Below are 19,741 nucleotides of genomic sequence, written 5' to 3'. Positions count from 1 at the left end.
CAGGCATAAAGTTAAAATTTCGAAAAAATATCAGAACAAAAAGTTATACAGCTATTTTAATTTGATAAAATTAATTGAAGTCAGATTGATTGTCAGAGTGATTAATTGAAGAAGTCAAAACATCGAATTGTTGATACTATAATCACTACATAGTATAAAACAAAGTCGCTTTTTCTGTCCTTATATTTGTCCCTATGTATGCTTAAATCTTTAAAACTACGCAACGGATTTTGATGCGGTTTTTTTAATAGATAGACTAATTGAAGAGGAAGGTTTATATGTATAATAGCATCCATTATAACTAGTCAGGTCATAAGTATTGTCACACAGTAAAAACTTTTTTTTTAGAATGCTGGCCACAAAAAAGTTTATTGAATTCGAATTTCGAATTGTTCATGAAAATAAAAATGTATACTTTTAGAATGTTACTCATTTTTTAATATGGAGTGGACGCTTAAAGAAGACCGTGTTGCAGTTATTGCGTTGCATCGTTGCAGTTACGCGCCAATTCAAATTTTTAACATACTGAAAAATTTGAATATAACCAAAAGATTCGTTTATCGTACCATCAAACGATACAATGAAGACTCTAGTGTAGATGACAGGTCAAGAAGTGGTCGCCCTCGGTCTGTTAGGACTCCAGCAGTGATAAAAGCTGTGAAGGCGCGAATTCAAAGAAATCCCAAACGTAAGCAGAAACTGTTGGCCCTTCAGATGGGGTTAAGCAGAACCACGGTGAAAAGGGTGTTAAATGAAGACTTAGGGATTCGGGCATATCGAAGAAAAACAGGACATCGTTTGAATGCTCGTCTAATGGACCTGAGACTGAAGAGATGCCGCGCTTTGTTGAAGCGGTACGCGGGAAAAAAAATTCGGGAAATTATTTTTTCGGATGAAAAAATGTTTACCGTAGAAGAGAGCTACAACAAACAAAATGATAAGGTGTACGCACACAGTAGTGAAGAAGCGAGCAACCGTATTCCGCGTGTCCAACGAGGTCATTTTTCATCCTCGCTCATGGTATGGTTGGGAGTTTCTTATTGGGGCTTAACAGAGGTACATTTTTGTGAGAAAGGTGTAAAAACCAATGCAGTTGTGTATCAAAATACAGTCCTGATGAACCTTGTGGAACCTGTTTCTCATACCATGTTCAATAACAGGCACTGGGTATTCCAACAAGATTCGGCGCCAGCTCATAGAGCGAAGAGCACACAAGACTGGCTGGCGGCGCGTCAAATCGACTTCCTCCGGCACGAAGACTGGCCCTCCTCCAGTCCAGATTTGAATCCGTTAGATTACAAGATATGGCAACACTTGGAGGAAAAGGCGTGCTCAAAGTCTCATCCCAATTTGGAGTCACTCAAGACATCCTTGGTTAAGGCAGCCGCCGATATTGACATGGACCTCGTTCGTGCTGCGATAGACGACTGGCCGCGCAGATTGAAGGCCTGTATTCAAAATCACGGAGGTCATTTTGAATAAGCTTTAGTGTCATAAGAATCTATGTTTTGTTAAGTTCATTTTGGTATATGAATGGTTACATAATGAATAAACTTGTTTCAATTATTTTACATTAAACATGTGACAGAATTTATGACCTGACTAGGTATAGTGGAGAAATCAATAATATAATTACAGTTTCCGAAGCGAAGCGAGGGCGGGTCGCTAGTATCAAATAAAATGGACCTTTAATTACAAAGACAGACGTCGCGTAATAAGCGAAATGTCGCTTAAACCAAATAGCCTTTCACCGTCGAATTATATTTTATGTCTCCTAATTTGCATTGAGACAACTGATAGCCCCGATCAATTGCGAGTTTTTAAATAAAATAAAAAAACAATGTATTTCTCTGTTTGTTTCAGATTCAAATAATGTGATTGTTGACTGCAGTAGCGGGATATTTGTGATTTTGATATTTAGATTCACTAAGCACAAAAGCTATATTTTTATAGTCATTAATTACTTCTAAATATGTTTTTATTTGAGTGTAGTAAGAAGTTGTTAATAAAGTGGAAATTTAAATAATCTACTGATCTAATAAATTTACTGGCCATAATAATTAAAAGTGACAGTTAAAAATTTGTAATTGGAATTTCGTTTTGTCATTTGAAATTTCACAATGGCGTCTCCACCCACGGATCCGAAGGCTCCGTCGCCACCTCCTCCGAGTCAGGTTCCTGGCAAGATGGAACGAAGAATGTCTCATTTCAAAGAGTACAAGTTCTTCAGAAGTTTCAGTGCGAAAGTTGAAAATTGGCCGATGCGTAAAGCAGAGCAACTTTGGCGGAAAATGCGAGAAAGAAAAATTGCAGGTAATGTGACAATGGCGCAGTTCTTGAGTTTCTTATTTTATAAAATAAATGTTATAAATTAATTTGTAAAGTAAAAAATGCCGCCCAACGTGGGGCTCGAACCCACGACCCTGAGATTAAGAGTCTCATGCTCTACCGACTGAGCTAGCCGGGCTTCGATTACAGTGATTAAAATAAGCATTTAGTTTTAACTAATAATACAATCTATGTATATATTAATACGTGAAGCAAAAACTTTGAATCCCTTTTTACGAAATTTGCGATGACGGAGGAGTATGAAATTTTCCAATATAGAGAAGAAGTGCACAATGCTAATATTTTTTAAAAATAATGCATATAAGATATATTAAATCAATAAAGAAAACATTACACACACTACATACCACGTATTTGACGGACACACGCATGCATACTATTTATTGTCAAACTTATTTTGTTCTTGACGTCTGTTGTCAAATTGAGATTAAATATTGTTTGTATTTGTTAATATTTTTTATAGTGTAGTCTTGGCGAAATTTGTGATTATAGAAGTATAAAATACAATCATAATAGTGTACAAACTTACAATTGCAATTAATTATAGTCGAATTTCGACTACTGCGGGACCTCTAGTTATTATTAATACGTGAAGGAAAAACTTTGTATCCCTTTTTACGAAATTTGCGCTGACGGAGTAGTATGAAATTTTCCACACTTATAGAGAATATAGAGAAGAAGTGCAGAATGCTAATATTAAAAAAAAAATGCATTAAAAATACATTAAATCAATTAAGAAAACATTACACACACTCCCGGGTATTTGACACAGAACATACGTATAAATATACTCTTTGTGAATTGTCAACTGTGAAACTTTTGTTATTCTTTAAAATATGTGGTCAAATTGAGAATAGATTAGTATTGTTTGTCTTTAATTTGTCTATAGTGCAGTCTTTCTAATATTAAGTGTATAATCTATGGTGCAGTCTTGGCGAAATCTGTGATTATAGAAGTATAATAAATAGTCTTTGACAACAGAACCAATAAGAATTTTCAAACTTATAATTTCAATTATTTATAGTTGAATTTCGACTACTGCGGGGACCACTAGTTAATACTAATATATAAAGATTATTGACATTCAGAACGGTCTTATCACACGTAGTATAAAATAAAGTCGCTTTCTCTGTCCCTATATCCCTATAATATATGCTTAGATCTTTAAAACTACGCAACGGATTTTGATGCAGTATTTTTTAATAGATAGAGTGATTGAAGAGGAAGGTTTATATGTATAATAACATCCATTAAATAGTGGAGAAATCAATAATAAATTACAGTTTCCGAAGCGAAGCGAAATCGGGTCGCTAGTAATATTATATGTCGAAACAAAACCAACAAATGCTACTTTAGCAACATTTTAATTTTTGCTTGTTTACAAAGACTTGTGTCAAAGTGTCAGTGGCAATATAGTATTCACACAGTAATTTATGTATGTTTAAAAATGCCTACATAGGAACTAAAGAACGGGATGCATCGATTTAGTTCGAGTAATTCTAGAAACAATATCAGCTACTTCCATTTGATTCCATACAGAAGAGGGCCATTCGGATTGTCCATAATCTCATTCTCACGGATCGTTTGGAATATATGACGTGTGCAACTGGTGGTAGGACCTTTTGCGAGTCCGTAGTCAATAGGCGGGGCGGTGGTACCTACCCGTGCGGACTCCCAAGAGGTCCTACCACCAGTGATTACGCAAATTATAATTTTGCGGGTTTGTTTTTTATTACACGATGTTATTCCTTCACCGAGGAAGTCAATTGTGAACATTTGTTGAGTACGTATTCCATTAGAAAAAATTGTACCCGCCTGCGTGATTCGAACACCGTTGCATCGCTACATACGAATGCACAGGACGTCTTATCCTTTAGGCCACAACGACTTCAAATCTTGTACAATTCTCAATAGTAAGATGATACTATGTCATAAATACGATTTCAAGTAATATAAAATTAAACCAAATATACATATATTATTATTATTATTACCTATATATATAGGTTCCAGAATCAACGTTATTATTTAAAATTTAGAAAAACGAATTCAATTAGAGTTTATTTGACATTCAGATTATCTATTTACATTTACTAAGGTAAACTAACTCTGTTTGATTCTGGAGTGAAAGATGATGTTGATGCTCTAACGAATGAAAAGAAAATTTTGGCTGGTTGTGAAAAAAAAAAAACACGTTACCGTCTGAAAATATAATAAATTAATTCAATAAGCAAACAAATATATTTATAAGTAGTTATATTTATTTATATTGTAGTATATTGCGGTTGCGGTTAGGTTGATTCGTTTTTTGGCGATGATGATAGGGAATATTGCAATTCGCCTAGTACCACCGTTGCACTTATTTCACCAGCGACGTAATTATGAGTAATTTTTTTACTCCTACCTATGCTGATAGCCTTGAGAGGCTATATCAGCTTTGCCCTAACATGTAGGTGATCTCACAGGCCTAAAACCGGAGTGTGGCTAACATTGGCCCTAGCAAGAGCAGTACTTCGAACAATCTACCACCGGATCAGAAATGCGACCCACTGAGAAGATCCGGCGAGAAACTCAGTGGGCTGTGTCTGTGGGTTAATTCGCTCGTCGAGCCCTTTATTGCAAGCGACGGGTTCGATGACCAGTGCTTGTGGTACCTAAAAGCACAGTTAATGGATCGGGTTATGAGTGAAGTGAGTCTTAATTATACGACTATTCGTTTGATGCAATTAGACTTTAATTTGACTGACTCGGTTGTGCAGTAGTTAGCGGACCTGACTGTTGCAACGAAGGTCGTGGCTTCGCTTCCCACGTCGGGCAAACATTGTGTGATGAACAGGTTTGTTTGCTCTTTGTCTGCGTGCTTATTATCTATATATTTAAACGCACATATATAAGTGTGTTTGTCAGTCTCTGGTACCCTCAACACAGGGAATCCTTTTCGTAGCAGAAATTGAATAGGCTGACGATATCTTTTTTTTTTTATTGCCCTTATAGGTAGACGACATAAGGCCCACCTAATGGTGTGTGAATACCTTTGGTCATAAACGTTAGAAATTCCAGGGGCGAAGCAATCCGTTGCTTTCCGTTTAATACTCCCCGCAAGCTTCGTTTGAAGTTGGACATGTCATAGCGCTCGGGAAACACCGTAGAGGGGAGCTCATTCCAAAGCCGGATGGTATGTGGCAATAAAGGTTTCTGGAAGCACACTGGGTGATCGCAATGGTTCTAGGTAGTATGGATGAACTTTACTCCGGTGGTGGGCGGTGCGATGGTAAAAACGAGATGATGGAACCATCTAAACTCCTCAGCCCCCAGACACAGCCAGCTTAGGGTAGGGAAGAAAAAAAAAAAAAAACTTCCTCAGAGCACCTCCTCGCCACAATACATCCAACTAGCAATATGAATACAAATATACGTTGAGTTAAGGTACGCTAAGTCTTCAGCGTAAATGAAAATGCTGAAACACAGAATTTTCCTTTTTAAAGTAATAAGCATTTAAAGTTTACGTGAGCTTACCGGGCAGCATCATGAAAACGATAACAAAGACGTGGTGTTAGGGTTCGGTAAGCTCGCGACTTTTATTAAAGCGACTTTTCTCTTGCACGTTTCTTTGTACTTTTTTTCTTTGAATAAAAAAAAATGCATTGCATAGCTAATGCACAGTGCTAGTGGTTATTGGAGTCCATAACGGTAATGTTGCATCCACTAGTATTATTGTATAGCAGTTACAGTTGCCCTTTGACTTAGTTCGTTGTTTATGACGTAACCAGGGTTAACCTGTCAGTATGTTATAGGCTGCTCCGAAGATATAATAGACAGAAAAGAAATTTGCAGTCCCTTCAAGTTTGATCTATCGATATATCGATCCGCAAAATTATAATTTGCGTAATTACTGGTTATAGGACCTCTTGAGTCTGCACGGGTAGGTACCACCGCCCTGTCTATTTGTGCCGTGAAGCAGTAATGCGTTTCGGTTTGAAGGGTGGGGCAACCGTTGTAAAAATACTTGAGACCTTAGAACTTATATCTCAAGGTGGTTGGCGCATTTACGTTGTAGATGTCTATGGGCTCCAGTAACCACTTAATACCAGGTGGTCTATGAGCTCGTCTACCCATCTAAGCAATAAAAAAAAATCTAGGAGAGAGTTAGGCAATCGCCCGATGCCCGTATTTGCTGAATCCACATCGGATGACCCCGTGCGTCATAACAGAAACTGCACCATTGCAGATTTAGCAATAAGTTTACTTTAATAAATATATTGTAATTATAAATTAGTCTTGTAGTACATTCAAACGAATAAACATCGTTTTAATTAAATAAATTCTTTTTTTTATAATTAACTCGTTCGCCGTAACTTAACTGGCGCAGTCGGTAGGATCGCGACACTCGCCTAGAATATAACTCTTCAGGCTTGAGTGAACGGTATCAACCGTTATTTTCGCGAGCTCATACAACGGATCTACGAACGGCGACTATCATCAAGCGGGAGTTCCGGAGAATTGGGAGTCCTGCTGTACTACAAGGCCCGGTTGGAGATGCAAAGGACATTGGGGTGAGTGCAAGTTGTATTCCCAGTTTCCTGTGCTATATTTCCTGCCGTTATATCCTGAATGTTATGTGTGTTTGTGTATAGACTAAAATCGTTATAAACAAAGCACTACATACACTAGAGTAGGTGAATCTGATAGGTTTTTTTTTTTTATATATGCATATGTCAATGACACAGTTGTAATTCGCTTGGATAGCAATATTATAAATCATAAGTACGTTTTATTGTTCGCTAAAATCGCGGATCATATAACGTTGCTGATAATTCATTTTCACGCTTTTGTCGTACAGAATAAGCAGAGTACTAGCTAATAATCTTACGTAAAACATTATTACAAAGTTATTTAATTGTGAGTTTTATAGTTTTGTGTTGTATAGCTTATAAAGATGGCAATGGCAAACATCGAACTAGCAACTTTTAAGTTCATTTCTGAACTGTTACCTAAGTACGATGGTAACCCTAAAACATTGAACTATTTTATTAAAGAAGTAGAAAATGTTATATCATTATTGGATCAACCAGTTAGGGTACACCCCGCTCTTATTAGCTTAATTAAGAGTAAACTGAGCGATACTGCAATTTGTGCAATAGCTTCCGAGGGAAACGTGGATAGTTGGCAAGCTATTAAAACAGCACTAACGCGTAGATTAGGCGAACCACGCAACGAAATACAATTGATGCAAGAATTAATAAGGTTGCGTCGTAATAAGAACGAAGACGCAGAGTCATTTGGTAAACGTTTGCGAGAAATATTAGACACATTAAACGTGGTAGGTAGACACACAGATAAGTCATACTACGAAAATATGGTAATAGACCAATATGTAAGTCACTTAGACTTTCACGTATCTATTGGGGTGAGGATTTCAAAACCCTCGACTCTAGAAGCAGCTATAGTAACGGCTAGACAAGAGGAAGCCCGATTAGCTTTTAATAGATTTAATAATAGTTTTAGTTCACTAAATATACAGCATAAGCAAAAGGAAATAACTAAGTCTAACCAAATCTCTTACCCGGTAAGTAACCTTCCCCCGCGCAATAGTTGGAACCCGGAGTTAAAACCACAACGAGGGCCAACCATGCCGTCTTGGAGGAGTGGTCCGGCGTCAGGTAAGGTGAGACCTAGCGGATCAGGTACCTTTAGGAATACAGGCAACTTTAGACCACAACTAAATGTACCTCGACAGCAAATAAACCCACCACAAAGAGTATCAGACGTCACTATGAGGTCAGTAAAAAAGCCCGAAAAACCGCGCTTTGCACCGGAAAAAATGTTTTACACACAGCATAGCCAGGAGCAGTATTACCCTGACAGTTACGACCCATATTACAGTGGTGAGTACTATAACCATAATATGCAATACAGTGACCAAAACTACGAGTATATGCCAGATATGTCGGGAGAAGAATCAAATCAACAGGATTTTCTTCAGGACGAGGACCAATCGAACCCCAGCTGATAAAGATTGTTAACCTCAACCACCACGGCAAAGACCACCTCCCTTACATCGAATTACCGGAGTTTCAAGGTAAATTTTTATTAGATACTGGTGCCTCACGTTGTATGATATCACCCGATGTAATAGCCGGTACTAGTCTCGAACATTGCATCGAACGTGAGCCATTTACGGTAAAAACCGCGCATGCTACTACTCGTCACGAGCACGTCGCAATTTTACCTTTACCTTACCTGTTCAACACCGATATACACCACAAATTTTTATTGTTTGATTTTGACCCCAAATATAAGGGCCTTATTGGGATGGACTTGTTTAAAAAATTAGGTTGTAATATAGATTTCAAAAATAAAGTGTTGCGAACATTTAATACCGAAATACCAATATATTTCGACTATCCGGTAAAGCAAGTTAAAATACAACCGAACTGCGAGAGGTTTATAACGGTTAAAACAAATTATACCGACGGTTATTATATTTGTGACGATTTCACTTGGTCTAAAGGATTAAAGTCACCAGCCGCGATAGTAACAGTAAAAAACGGGATTTTCAGGACATCTATAATCAATTATAATGATACACAGCAAATAGTGAGTAACAATCGTATGCTAGCCCTAAGCCCACTACCGTCACATTTGATAGAAAACAGTCAGAAGTACGAAATTAACAAAATTGAGACGGAAACTGACATAGATAAAGAACTTTGTGAAAATTTAAAGAAAATTCGTACCAGCCACATGAACGAGGAAGAAAAACGGGAAATTACTAAAATCTGCTATCAGTACCGTGACATATTCTACTCGGAAAACATTCCTTTATCGTTTACCCATACAGTAAAACACGAATTAAGACTAACCGACGACACCCCCATCTTTGTACGAAGTTATAGACAGGCTCCCCAACAACGAACAGAGATACAGAAACAGGTAGATAGTCTGTTAAAACAAGGAATCATTAGGGAAAGTATCTCCCCTTGGTCGTGCCCGGTACACATTGTTCCGAAAAAACCGGATGCATCAGGAAAAGTTAAATGGAGACTTGTTATTGACTATAGAAGACTTAATGACAGAATTATAGAAGACAAGTACCCCTTACCAAACATTAACGACATCCTTGACAGATTAGGGCGCGCACAATATTTCACGACCATAGATTTAGCAAGCGGCTACCATCAATTAGAAATGCACCCTAAAGACGTAGAGAAAACAGCGTTTACTACTGAAAGAGGCCACTATGAGTTCCTAAGAATGCCTTTCGGACTAAAAAATGCCCCGAGCACTTTCCAGCGTCTTATGGACCATATACTCCGAGGTATAGACAACGTATTTATGTACTTAGATTACGTCATAATAGCCGCGACGTCCCTACAAAACCACAATGAAAAACTGAAATTAGTATTTCAGCGATTCAAAATGCATAATCTGAAAGTTCAGTTAGACAAATCAGAATTTCTACAGAAGCACGTTAACTTTCTAGGACATGAATTGACTGACCAAGGACTAAATCCTAACAAGGACAAAATTAAAGCAGTATTAAATTTCCCTATACCACAAACGCAAAAAGACATAAAAGCTTTCTTAGGCCTAGTCGGGTACTATAGGAAGTTTATTAAGGACTTCGCGAAGTTGACGAAACCTTTAACAGCATGTCTAAAAAAGAACGCAAAGGTTGAACATACAAACGAATTTTTAGACGCAGTTGATAAATGCAAACAAATTCTAACAAACGCCCCAATCCTGCAATACCCTGACTTCGACAAACCGTTTATTTTAACGACAGACGCATCTGACTTTGCTTTAGGAGCAGTACTTTCCCAAGGCAATGTGGGCTCAGATAAACCAGTAGCCTATGCCTCAAGGACATTATCAGATACTGAGATCCGTTACTCTACCATAGAGAAAGAACTGTTAGGGATAGTATGGGCAATTAAGTATTTTAGACCTTACTTATATGGCCGTAAATTTACAATTTATACGGACCATAGACCCCTTACATGGTTAATGAGTCTAAAGGACCCTAACTCTAAATTAACACGATGGAAACTAAAGTTAGCAGAGTATGATTACAAAGTTGTTTATAAAAAGGGCAAACAAAACACTAACGCAGATGCACTATCTCGAGCAAAAATTTTTCATAATAGTATAGATTCTCTAGCTGTTAATGTTGATGACAATAGTGACGACAACATAATAAATAGAATATTCGAAAACGCCCGTAGACAGGCAGAGGTAGAAACTGATGACCCGAATAACCAAGACAATGAACGTAACAATACTGACAATGACGACCAACCTTATAACAACAATGACGTAGAAATGACCAGTATCTATCCCTCTCAAATTGACGAAGAGACAGACACAAGGAGTGCAACAACAGTCGACCCCGATCAATTAGTTTCTACAAATCATACCCAACCTGATAATGAAAATAACGGTATCCCTATAATATCCGACGCTATTGATAGACAGTTGAAACAATTTTACGTTAGGTCCACACCAGGTTCTACATACAGAGTAGAGGACAGATCAACAAACTCTAGGACAGTTATTAAGGATGTTTTCATCCCAGTAAATAACACTGAATCAGAAATTATCAAATTTTTAAAGGAACACACAATAGCTGACCGTGTTTTTCATTGCTATTTTTACGACGAAAATCTATACTTAGCCTTTTCAAGAGTGTATACTACGATATTTAATGACAGAGGACCTAAATTAATAAGATGTACTTCGCGGGTCACACTTGTTGAAAATAAAACTGAACAACAAGAACTCATTAAGCGATATCACGAAGGTAAATCATCGCATCGCGGTATCCAAGAGACCTTTAAGCATCTGCATAGGAATTATCACTGGCCTAATATGTTATTGACAGTTCAAAGGTTCATTAATCAATGCGACCTTTGCCTAAAGGCCAAATATGAAAGAAATCCTTTAAAACCTCCATTGATTATAACAGAGACACCTACGAAGCCATTTCAACACTTGTTCATGGATCTCTATAGTACTGGAGGTGCAACATTTTTAACAATTATCGACAATTTCTCTAAATTTGCCCAGGCGGTGCCTCTGAATGCTTCTAGTAGTGTTCACATCGCAGAAGCTCTATTACAAGTATTTTCTGTACTAGGACTACCTCTTAAAATCACCACAGACTCAGATACAAAGTTCGATAATGACGTCATAAAAGAGATATGTGCTTCGCATGATATCCACATTCACTTCACGACGCCTTACAACCCAAACTCTAACTCACCCATTGAACGATTTCATTCAACCATCGCAGAAATAATAAGAATTCAAAGAATGACAAATAAAGACGACCCCATACAATTGATCATGAAATACGCTATAATCGCCTATAACAACGCTATTCATTCTACTACAGGCTATACACCACGTGAGCTTTTATTCGGTCATACGGCATCCCGAAATCCATTAGAGCTATATTATCCTAAAGAATTTTATCAAGATTATGTCCTCAATCACCGCAAGAATGCAGAAGCAGTACAGGAATGTATAGCAGCCCACGTGTCTAAGAACAAAGAGCAGGTAATAGAAAAGAGAAACCAGGCAGCGCAAACAATCACGTTTAAGGTAGGTGAAACCGTTTACAAACAGGTCGCCAAAACCACCAGGAGCGACAAGACAAAACCAGTATTTAAAGGTCCGTATAAAATCATTCATTTACACCCTAATAATGTCGCAGAAATTATAGGGCACCACCCAAATTCTAAATCGATTCGAGTTCATTTCAAACTCTTACGTAGACCACATCTTGTTCCAGGACCCTCATCGCAGGAGCCTTCGTGCTCTACACAGCCGCCGACTTGACCCTTAATCCTATAGACAATAGTAATGGCATCCTTTTGTTAAAACAAGGACAAATTTTGAAGCAGATAGACACTTTTAGTCTGGCCTGCGTATATAACGTATCGTATTTACATGAAACAACCTTAAAGCTTATGTCTTTATATGCCAGTACTAAAGCTGCTGAAGGTAACGAAGAGTTGCATAGAGCATATAAGGATCAAATAGAAAATAGTTTACATTTAATAGGGAAGAAGTTAGCATTTATTGCACCGCACCATAGATTTAGACGTGGCTTAATTAACGGTTTAGGTTCAGTAGTTAAAACTATTACAGGTAATCTGGATTATGAAGACGCTATTAAGTTTGAAAATGAATTATCTAATCTACGTAATTCAGTCCATAATATTAACACATCTCAAAAACAAACTTTATTCATAGCAAAGCACGCAGTTGAAGAATTTAGTAAACAGATCAAGTTATTAGACGAAAATCAGAAAAAGATAGGTTCAATGTTAAAAAACGCCACTTTAAGTAATAACGTAGTAATAAGCAGATTGCACTTTTTAGATTTATATATCCAAATATATTTTAGTTTGCAATTACTCTTAGATAAATTAGTTATATTAGAAGACGCCATGACCTTTGCACAACTAGAAGTAATGCATCCTAGCATTATAGCTCCACACAGTCTTATAAGTGAAATAACAGCTATTCAAAAACTTTACCAATTTAGACCCGTTGATAGAATAAGTATTAAAAATATTCATAGTATAGAGAGCTCTATTAGCGTAAAAGCGTATAGCACAAACGACGCACTAACATTCATACTAGATATCCCTTCCATAGATGAAAACCTTTATGACCTTATCCATCTATACTCCATACCAGATAAACAAAACCTCACCATTATTCCTAAATCCAAATACCTAGCACTGGGAACCAACGAGTACTCATACCTGGAGGAAGATTGCAAAAAGATCACACAAGACGTCCAACTCTGCACATCGCTGAACACCCAACCTGTGGAGAACTCTGAAGACTGCATAGTAACTCTTATAAAACACGAGAGCACAAACTGCACCCGTGCCAGGATGAACCTGAAACAAGGCAAGATCCAGAGACTAGAAGACAACAAATGGCTTATCATCTTGAAAGACGAACAAATCCTGAAATCTCGCTGCGGAAGGAAATCTGACTATAAAAAGATGTCAGGAATATACATCGCCAGCATTACAAGCGATTGTCAAGTGGAAATATTCAACCGAACACTGAAGACAAACACGGACACTATTACAGCTGATGAAATCGTACCCATTCCCAGCGAAACCACTATTCTAGAAGGGAATATTCGCTATAACCTACAACTGAAAGATATATCTCTGGATAGCATCCACGAACTGATGGACCGGGTTGAAAACATTCAACAACCTGTCATCGACTGGCAGACTATGATGACTACCCCAAGTTGGTCAACACTGGGACTCTACCTCATTCTGATAGCAATAATCATCTGGAAGCTGTGGCAGTGGAGACAGCGACGACTACAATCAAAGAACGAGAGCCCCGAGAACACTAGCATCGAGGACGCTGCTGGAAGCTGCGGGACGCGCTTCTATCTTAAGGAGGGAGGAGTTAGGCAATCGCCCGATGCCCGTATTTGCTGAATCCACATCGGATGACCCCGTGCGTCATAACAGAAACTGCACCATTGCAGATTTAGCAATAAGTTTACTTTAATAAATATATTGTAATTATAAATTAGTCTTGTAGTACATTCAAACGAATAAACATCGTTTTAATTAAATAAATTCTTTTTTTTATAATTAACTCGTTCGCCGTAACTTAACTAGAGGCATCTTTTTATTTTTGATGAGTTAGATGCGTAAGTCATTTATCGGATGATGAAGTGGAAGTCTTATACATCAAACTTTCAGTCCTGAATCCATATTATGCTTTGCAACAATTTGGAACATGATGGTTCCTTCGTATAACCCATTTCGATGTCCATGGTTGGCTGTGCCACCTTACTAAGTGCTTTTTTATTTTTTTTTATTACTTAGATGGGTGGACGAGCTCACAGCCCACCTGGTGTTAAGTGGTTACTGGAGCCCATAGACATCTACGACGTAAATGCGCCACCCACTTTGAGATATAAGTTCTAAGGTCTCAAGTATAGTTACAGCGGCTGCCCCACCCTTCAAACCGAAACGCATTAGGTACTGCTTCACGGCAGAAATAGGCAGGGCGGTGGTACCTACCCGTGCGGACTCACAAGAGGTCCTATCACCAGTAATTCATAGCAGAAATAGGTTGAAAAGTCGACAGTCTGCTTACGAACGTCTTAATACAGTTTTATTTAGAGCTTAAATTAAATTGAGTTCGCGCTGAAACCTTCATATAAGCTAAAGAGAAGTCTTGAAATTGGAAATTCTAGACAAAGGCGAAGTTTTATATTGGATTCTTTATCGGTAGTCGGAACTTTACGAGGTCTAGATCGCCTTGTGTACTGTGTAATTGTGTTTTTATGACAATTGCTCGTAGCGTTGTGAACTGGAAACGACAGCTCCATTATTTAAAATGATAATTTAAAATCTAATTCGCGTGAACAGCTCGTAGTTAAAGTATCGTTTTTTTGTAACCGACTCATAGGTAAAGTATCATATTTTTATTACCGGTAGTTGCTATAGTTTTTGTGATCGACTCTTATTTATAGTATCTTATTTTTTTGTTCCGGTCATCCTGATCAGAATATTAGATTAATGTATTAAAATCGTTATATTACCATCGATCTTTGGTGCGTGGGCAAATTTTCAAATAGAAATTCTTGAAGTTTGTGAAAATTATTCTGAAATATTCGATCAGATACAGGATAAGCTAACAAAAGCGTGTTAACATTTAGAGGTTTTTGAATCGAAACTTAAGTAATTTTGTACCGTACTCAAGGAAAATTACCTTATAAAATTACCTTTGAATTACCTTATAAAAATAGCATCAAACTACAATTAAATTTCATTTTAGAAATTCAGGTACTTGGCATGTTCACTTTGGGAAAATCGACAAAGGGAAGATCGGCCACCAAGCGAGCGATACTTTTTTTTACCCCTACATAGGTTTTTTTTTTTTCCTACCTAAGCTGATAGCCTTGAGAGGCTATATCAGCGTAACTTTAACTAGTAGATGAGCTCACGGGGCTCAAACCTGACGACGTTGCTAACGCGAACCCTAGCAAGAGCCATGCTTCGCAGAATCTATCATCGGATCGGAAACGCGACCTACTAAGAAGATCCTTCGAGAAACTCAGTGGGCTTTGAGAAGTGATATTACTTGGTATACCGAGACAGCCAAATTTTGGAGCTTATATTTATGTATTCATGAAAGTTTATCTTCTCTATTCAAGTCATCAAAAATACCTTCTATTATCCGATAGACATTGTTTCATTACTACTAACCGATCGAGATAAAATTCGTAATAATTTCGAGGCTCTTTCAAGTGTGTTTTTATTACTACCACCGTTCCACCGCCGAAGGTCACAGTCAGGGGCTTCGTAACAAAAGACTTTTGCCTACATTTTAGAGCATTTCACTCAAGCATTCAACCAGATTAGATTGGATGGGCTGCTCGTAAAGGCGCTCGTAAAATACGTTCCGGCGCTATAGATAAAGAGACCTATAAATGTTCTACTTAACTGAATGACCCTAAAGAGACAATCTTTGTTATGAACGTGTGGCGAGAGCGAATTGAGATCTTAGTTAGGGTGACGTCACTTCACAATCGCATAGCTACCTACCGTCATAATACTGTAATTCTAATCCGTACAATTATTATTATTATTATTATTTTTTATTGCTTAGATGGGTGGACGAGCTCACAGCCCACCTGGTGTTAAGTGGTTACTCTAGCCCATAGACATCTACAACGTAAATGCGCCACCCACCTTGAGATATAAGTTCTAAGGTCTCAATATAATTACAACGGCTGCCCCATCCTTCAAACCGAAACGCATTACTGCTTCACGGCAGAAATAGGCAGGGCGGTGGTACCTACACGTGCGGACTCACAAGAGGTCATACCACCAGTATTTATGGCCAGTATTTATCAGATCTTCTCTATAACGAGCTAGATACGACAACTTCAAGTCCTAAATAGTTGCTAATAACCTTGTTCCGTAATCGAGTTATTCCACTAATTTATGTTTTGATTTTCCAAGCCTAAGCGTTCCCAAGAAGTGACGTCAGAACGGGCGTCATAAACTGCAAGCCAAATTAACTCGTTCTAAACTACGTGTTTCTGTAATTGAACATTATGTACGTTAACAGGTAACTTGAGAGAAATGTAGGTCTCAAATATATAAATTCACATAATAATATACTTTAAAAAAATCTCTACATGCTTCTTCGGTTTCCGCGAGTCGTATACGCAATTAAAATTACTCTTACATGTTCCGGAGATTTTTTTTTTTTTATTGCTTAGATGGGTGGACGAGCTCCCAGCCCACCCGGTGCCAAGTGGTTACTGGAGCCCATAGACATCTACAACGTAAATGCGCCACCCACCTTGATATATAAGTTCTAAGGTCTCAAGTATAGTTACAACGGCTGCCCCGCCCTTCAAACCGAAACGTATTACTGCTTCACGGCAGAAATAGGCAGGGCGGTGGTTCCTACCCGCGCGGACTCTTAAGAGGTCCTACCAAAAGTAATTACGCAAATTATAATTTTGCAGGTTTGATTTTTATTACACGATGTTATTCCTTCACCGCGGAACTCAATCGTGAACATTTGTTGAGTACGTATTTCATTAGAAAAATTGATACCGGCCTGGGATTCGAACACCGACGTCTTACCCCTTAGGCCACGACGACTTCAAATAGTATTTCAATAATGTATCAAATGTGATAGCTACATCTGCTCTATTTTTTACTGTTGGTAGGTCCGCATTTACGTTGTAGATGTCTATGGGCCTCAGTAACCACTTAAGACCAGGTGGGCTGTAAGCTTGGTCACACATCTAAGCAATAAAAAAAAACGTAATTATGACCAAACGGCAAATCATCTAATAGCAGCTGTACTAAGATAAATTGAAAATCGACCGGTATTCGAGAGCAACTCAGAACCTTTAAGGACACGACCATTAGTATTAAAAAAAATACCAATAATTATAGAGGTAACTAGCGACCTGCCCTAGCTTCGCTTTGGAAACTGTAATTTATTATTGATTTCTCCACTATTTAATGGATGATATTATACATATAAACATTCCTCTTCAATCACTCTATCTATTAAAAAAAAACGCATCAAAATCCATTGCGTAGGTTTAAAGATTTAAGCATACATAGGGATAGTCCCAGCCTCTAATGATAACAGTTTCAAACATTGATGTATAACTTTTTCAATTCTGCACGAGGGGGTTAATTATTAATATTCCATTCATAATATAAGGAAATTCAATTAACAAGTTCCACAAAGAAAACAGCTCGACCGCGTAATTAGAATCCCGTCAAATTCAATTACGGTATGTAAGGAAATCGCCAGAACAGATGACGATACGCCAAGTTCAAATATATACCGTATTGGTTCTATTTCGAAAAAAGCGTAATGTAAAGCAAAAACCGTTCGCGGTTGCAGCCTCATTCATGAAGACTTTTATAAGGTACAGCTTATTTGATTGTGTAACATTACGCGCAATGTATATTAATGAAAATGTCTGAAGTCTCCGTGATCTAAAGGATAAAATGTCCGGTGCATTCGTATCTAACAATGCATCGGTGTTCGAATCCCGCTGGCTAGTACCAATTTTTCTAATGAAATACGCACTTAACAAATGTTCACGATTGACTTCTACGGTGAAGGAATAACATCGTGTAGTAAAAAATCAAACCCCTCCTTGCGTCGGTTTCCTCATTACTGAGGGTCGTGGTCATGGCCTTGAAACAGATTGTTTTTTATAGTGCACCGCCATCTGTTCCTATCTGCAGCTGAGTGCAGAGCATCGTGCACTGTGGTATCCAGGGCTGCACGAATCTGGTCCGTCCAACGGGTCGGGTTCCTGCCTCTTAGTCGCTTGCCCTCGACCTTTCCAGTGACCATAAATTTCTCTAAGTTGTCACTGTCTTTCCTTGCGATGTGGCCAAAGTATTCAAGAATCCTTCGCATGCAAATGGTAGAGAGTCTAGTCCGGATCTTCAACTGAGCTAGGATGGATAAATTGGTGCGGCGTGCGGTCCAAAATCAAACCCACATAAATTATAATTTGCGTAATTACTGGTGGTAGGACCTCTTGTGAGTCCGCACGGGTAGGTACCACCCTGCCCATTTCTGCCGTGAAGCAGTAATGTGTTTAGTCTTGAAGGACGGGGCAGTCGTTGTAACTATACTGAGACCTTAGAACTTATATCTCAAGGTAGGTGGCGGCATTTACGTTGTAGATGTCTATGGGCTCCGGTAACCACTTAACACCAGGCCGGCTGTGAATTCGTCCACATATCTAAGCAATAAAAAAACTATTTTTATTTATTTATTAATACATATTGTTATAACCAATCGTGACACGAATTCGCGACATAACATTTCTTTTCTCTCTGGAATGTTAACTTGACACTCAACAGGCTAATAACACGTAACATTTCCCGGCAATCGACTCACCTGTTACATAAAAACAACCGTTGTTGGTTTAGGTCTCGCTGTTTCCCAGAAAAATCCTTCTTTTACCCATCAGGTACTCGATTCGTCCGTTTCGACAGAGGAAGCCGTAAAATTTGTCGGCACTAACCCCAGTAAGTAAGGGAACGGTAAGATAGTTGTGTTTTTAGTTTTACTAGAGGTCCCGCAGTAGTCGGAATTCGACTATAATTAATTGGAATTGTAAGTTTGTACACTATTATGATTGTATTTTATACTTCTATAATCACAAATTTCGCCAAGACTACACTATAAAAATATTAACAAAGACAAACCATATTCTATTCTCAATTTGACAACAGACGTCAAGAACAAAAGTTTGACAATAAATAGTATGCACGCGTGTGTGCGTCAAATACATGGTATGTAGTGTGTGTAATGTTTTCTTTATTGATTTAATGTATATTTAATGCATTATTTTAAAAAAATATTAGCATTGTGCACTTCTTCTCTATATTCTTTATAATAAGTGTGGAAAATTTCATACTCCTCCGTCCGCGCAATTTTCGTAAAAAGGGATACAAAGTTTTTGCTTCACGTATTAATATATAGATTATTGAAACATTTCAGATAAGTCACTTAATTTAAGTAGGACTCGTTCCCATGCAAAATAAGGTTGTCCGCAATTAGAATAATGGTATGTTTAATTAATTATATGTAGTATTCTTTTTTTTTTGAGATAGATATGCAAACTATGCGAATTACGTCTTATTGCATCTGACACGTAATAATTATTAAAAAAATTAATTCTTCACTTGACACAACGGAAATATCAATAATTATTAAATTTAGTGTGAAGGTTCATTGGGGCCATGACAATTCAGAGAGCCTCGTGTGCGCATTACGCTCAACTTGTATATCTAAATAAACTAGAGGTCCCGCAGTAGTCGAAAAT

At 37.8% G+C, this 19,741-nt stretch overlaps 1 protein-coding gene and 1 non-coding gene across 2 annotated transcripts in view; one reads left to right on the top strand and one right to left on the bottom strand.

The window, feature by feature from the left end:
* Nucleotides 1-2,083: 2,083 nt before the first annotated feature.
* The window catches only part of LOC101737427 (rho GTPase-activating protein 7), a 371,551-nt gene continuing 353,893 nt past the window's right edge, over nucleotides 2,084-19,741 (top strand). Inside the window, exon 1 of the mRNA XM_038011933.2 lies at nucleotides 2,084-2,313. Within this exon, the coding sequence (XP_037867861.1) occupies nucleotides 2,121-2,313 (193 nt within the window). The 5' untranslated portion in view covers nucleotides 2,084-2,120. The remainder of the gene's footprint in view (nucleotides 2,314-19,741) is intronic.
* TRNAK-CUU (transfer RNA lysine (anticodon CUU)) lies at nucleotides 2,395-2,467 on the bottom strand. The gene has a single exon. It is a non-coding gene; the product is annotated as a tRNA-Lys (tRNA).

The sequence above is a fragment of the Bombyx mori genome, chromosome 7 (genome assembly GCF_030269925.1).
Source record: "Bombyx mori chromosome 7, ASM3026992v2".
In the NCBI taxonomy this organism is placed as follows: Eukaryota; Metazoa; Arthropoda; class Insecta; order Lepidoptera; family Bombycidae; genus Bombyx; species Bombyx mori.
Note: the sequence above shows the minus strand (reverse complement) of the source record. Positions and strands in the feature narration are given on the sequence as shown.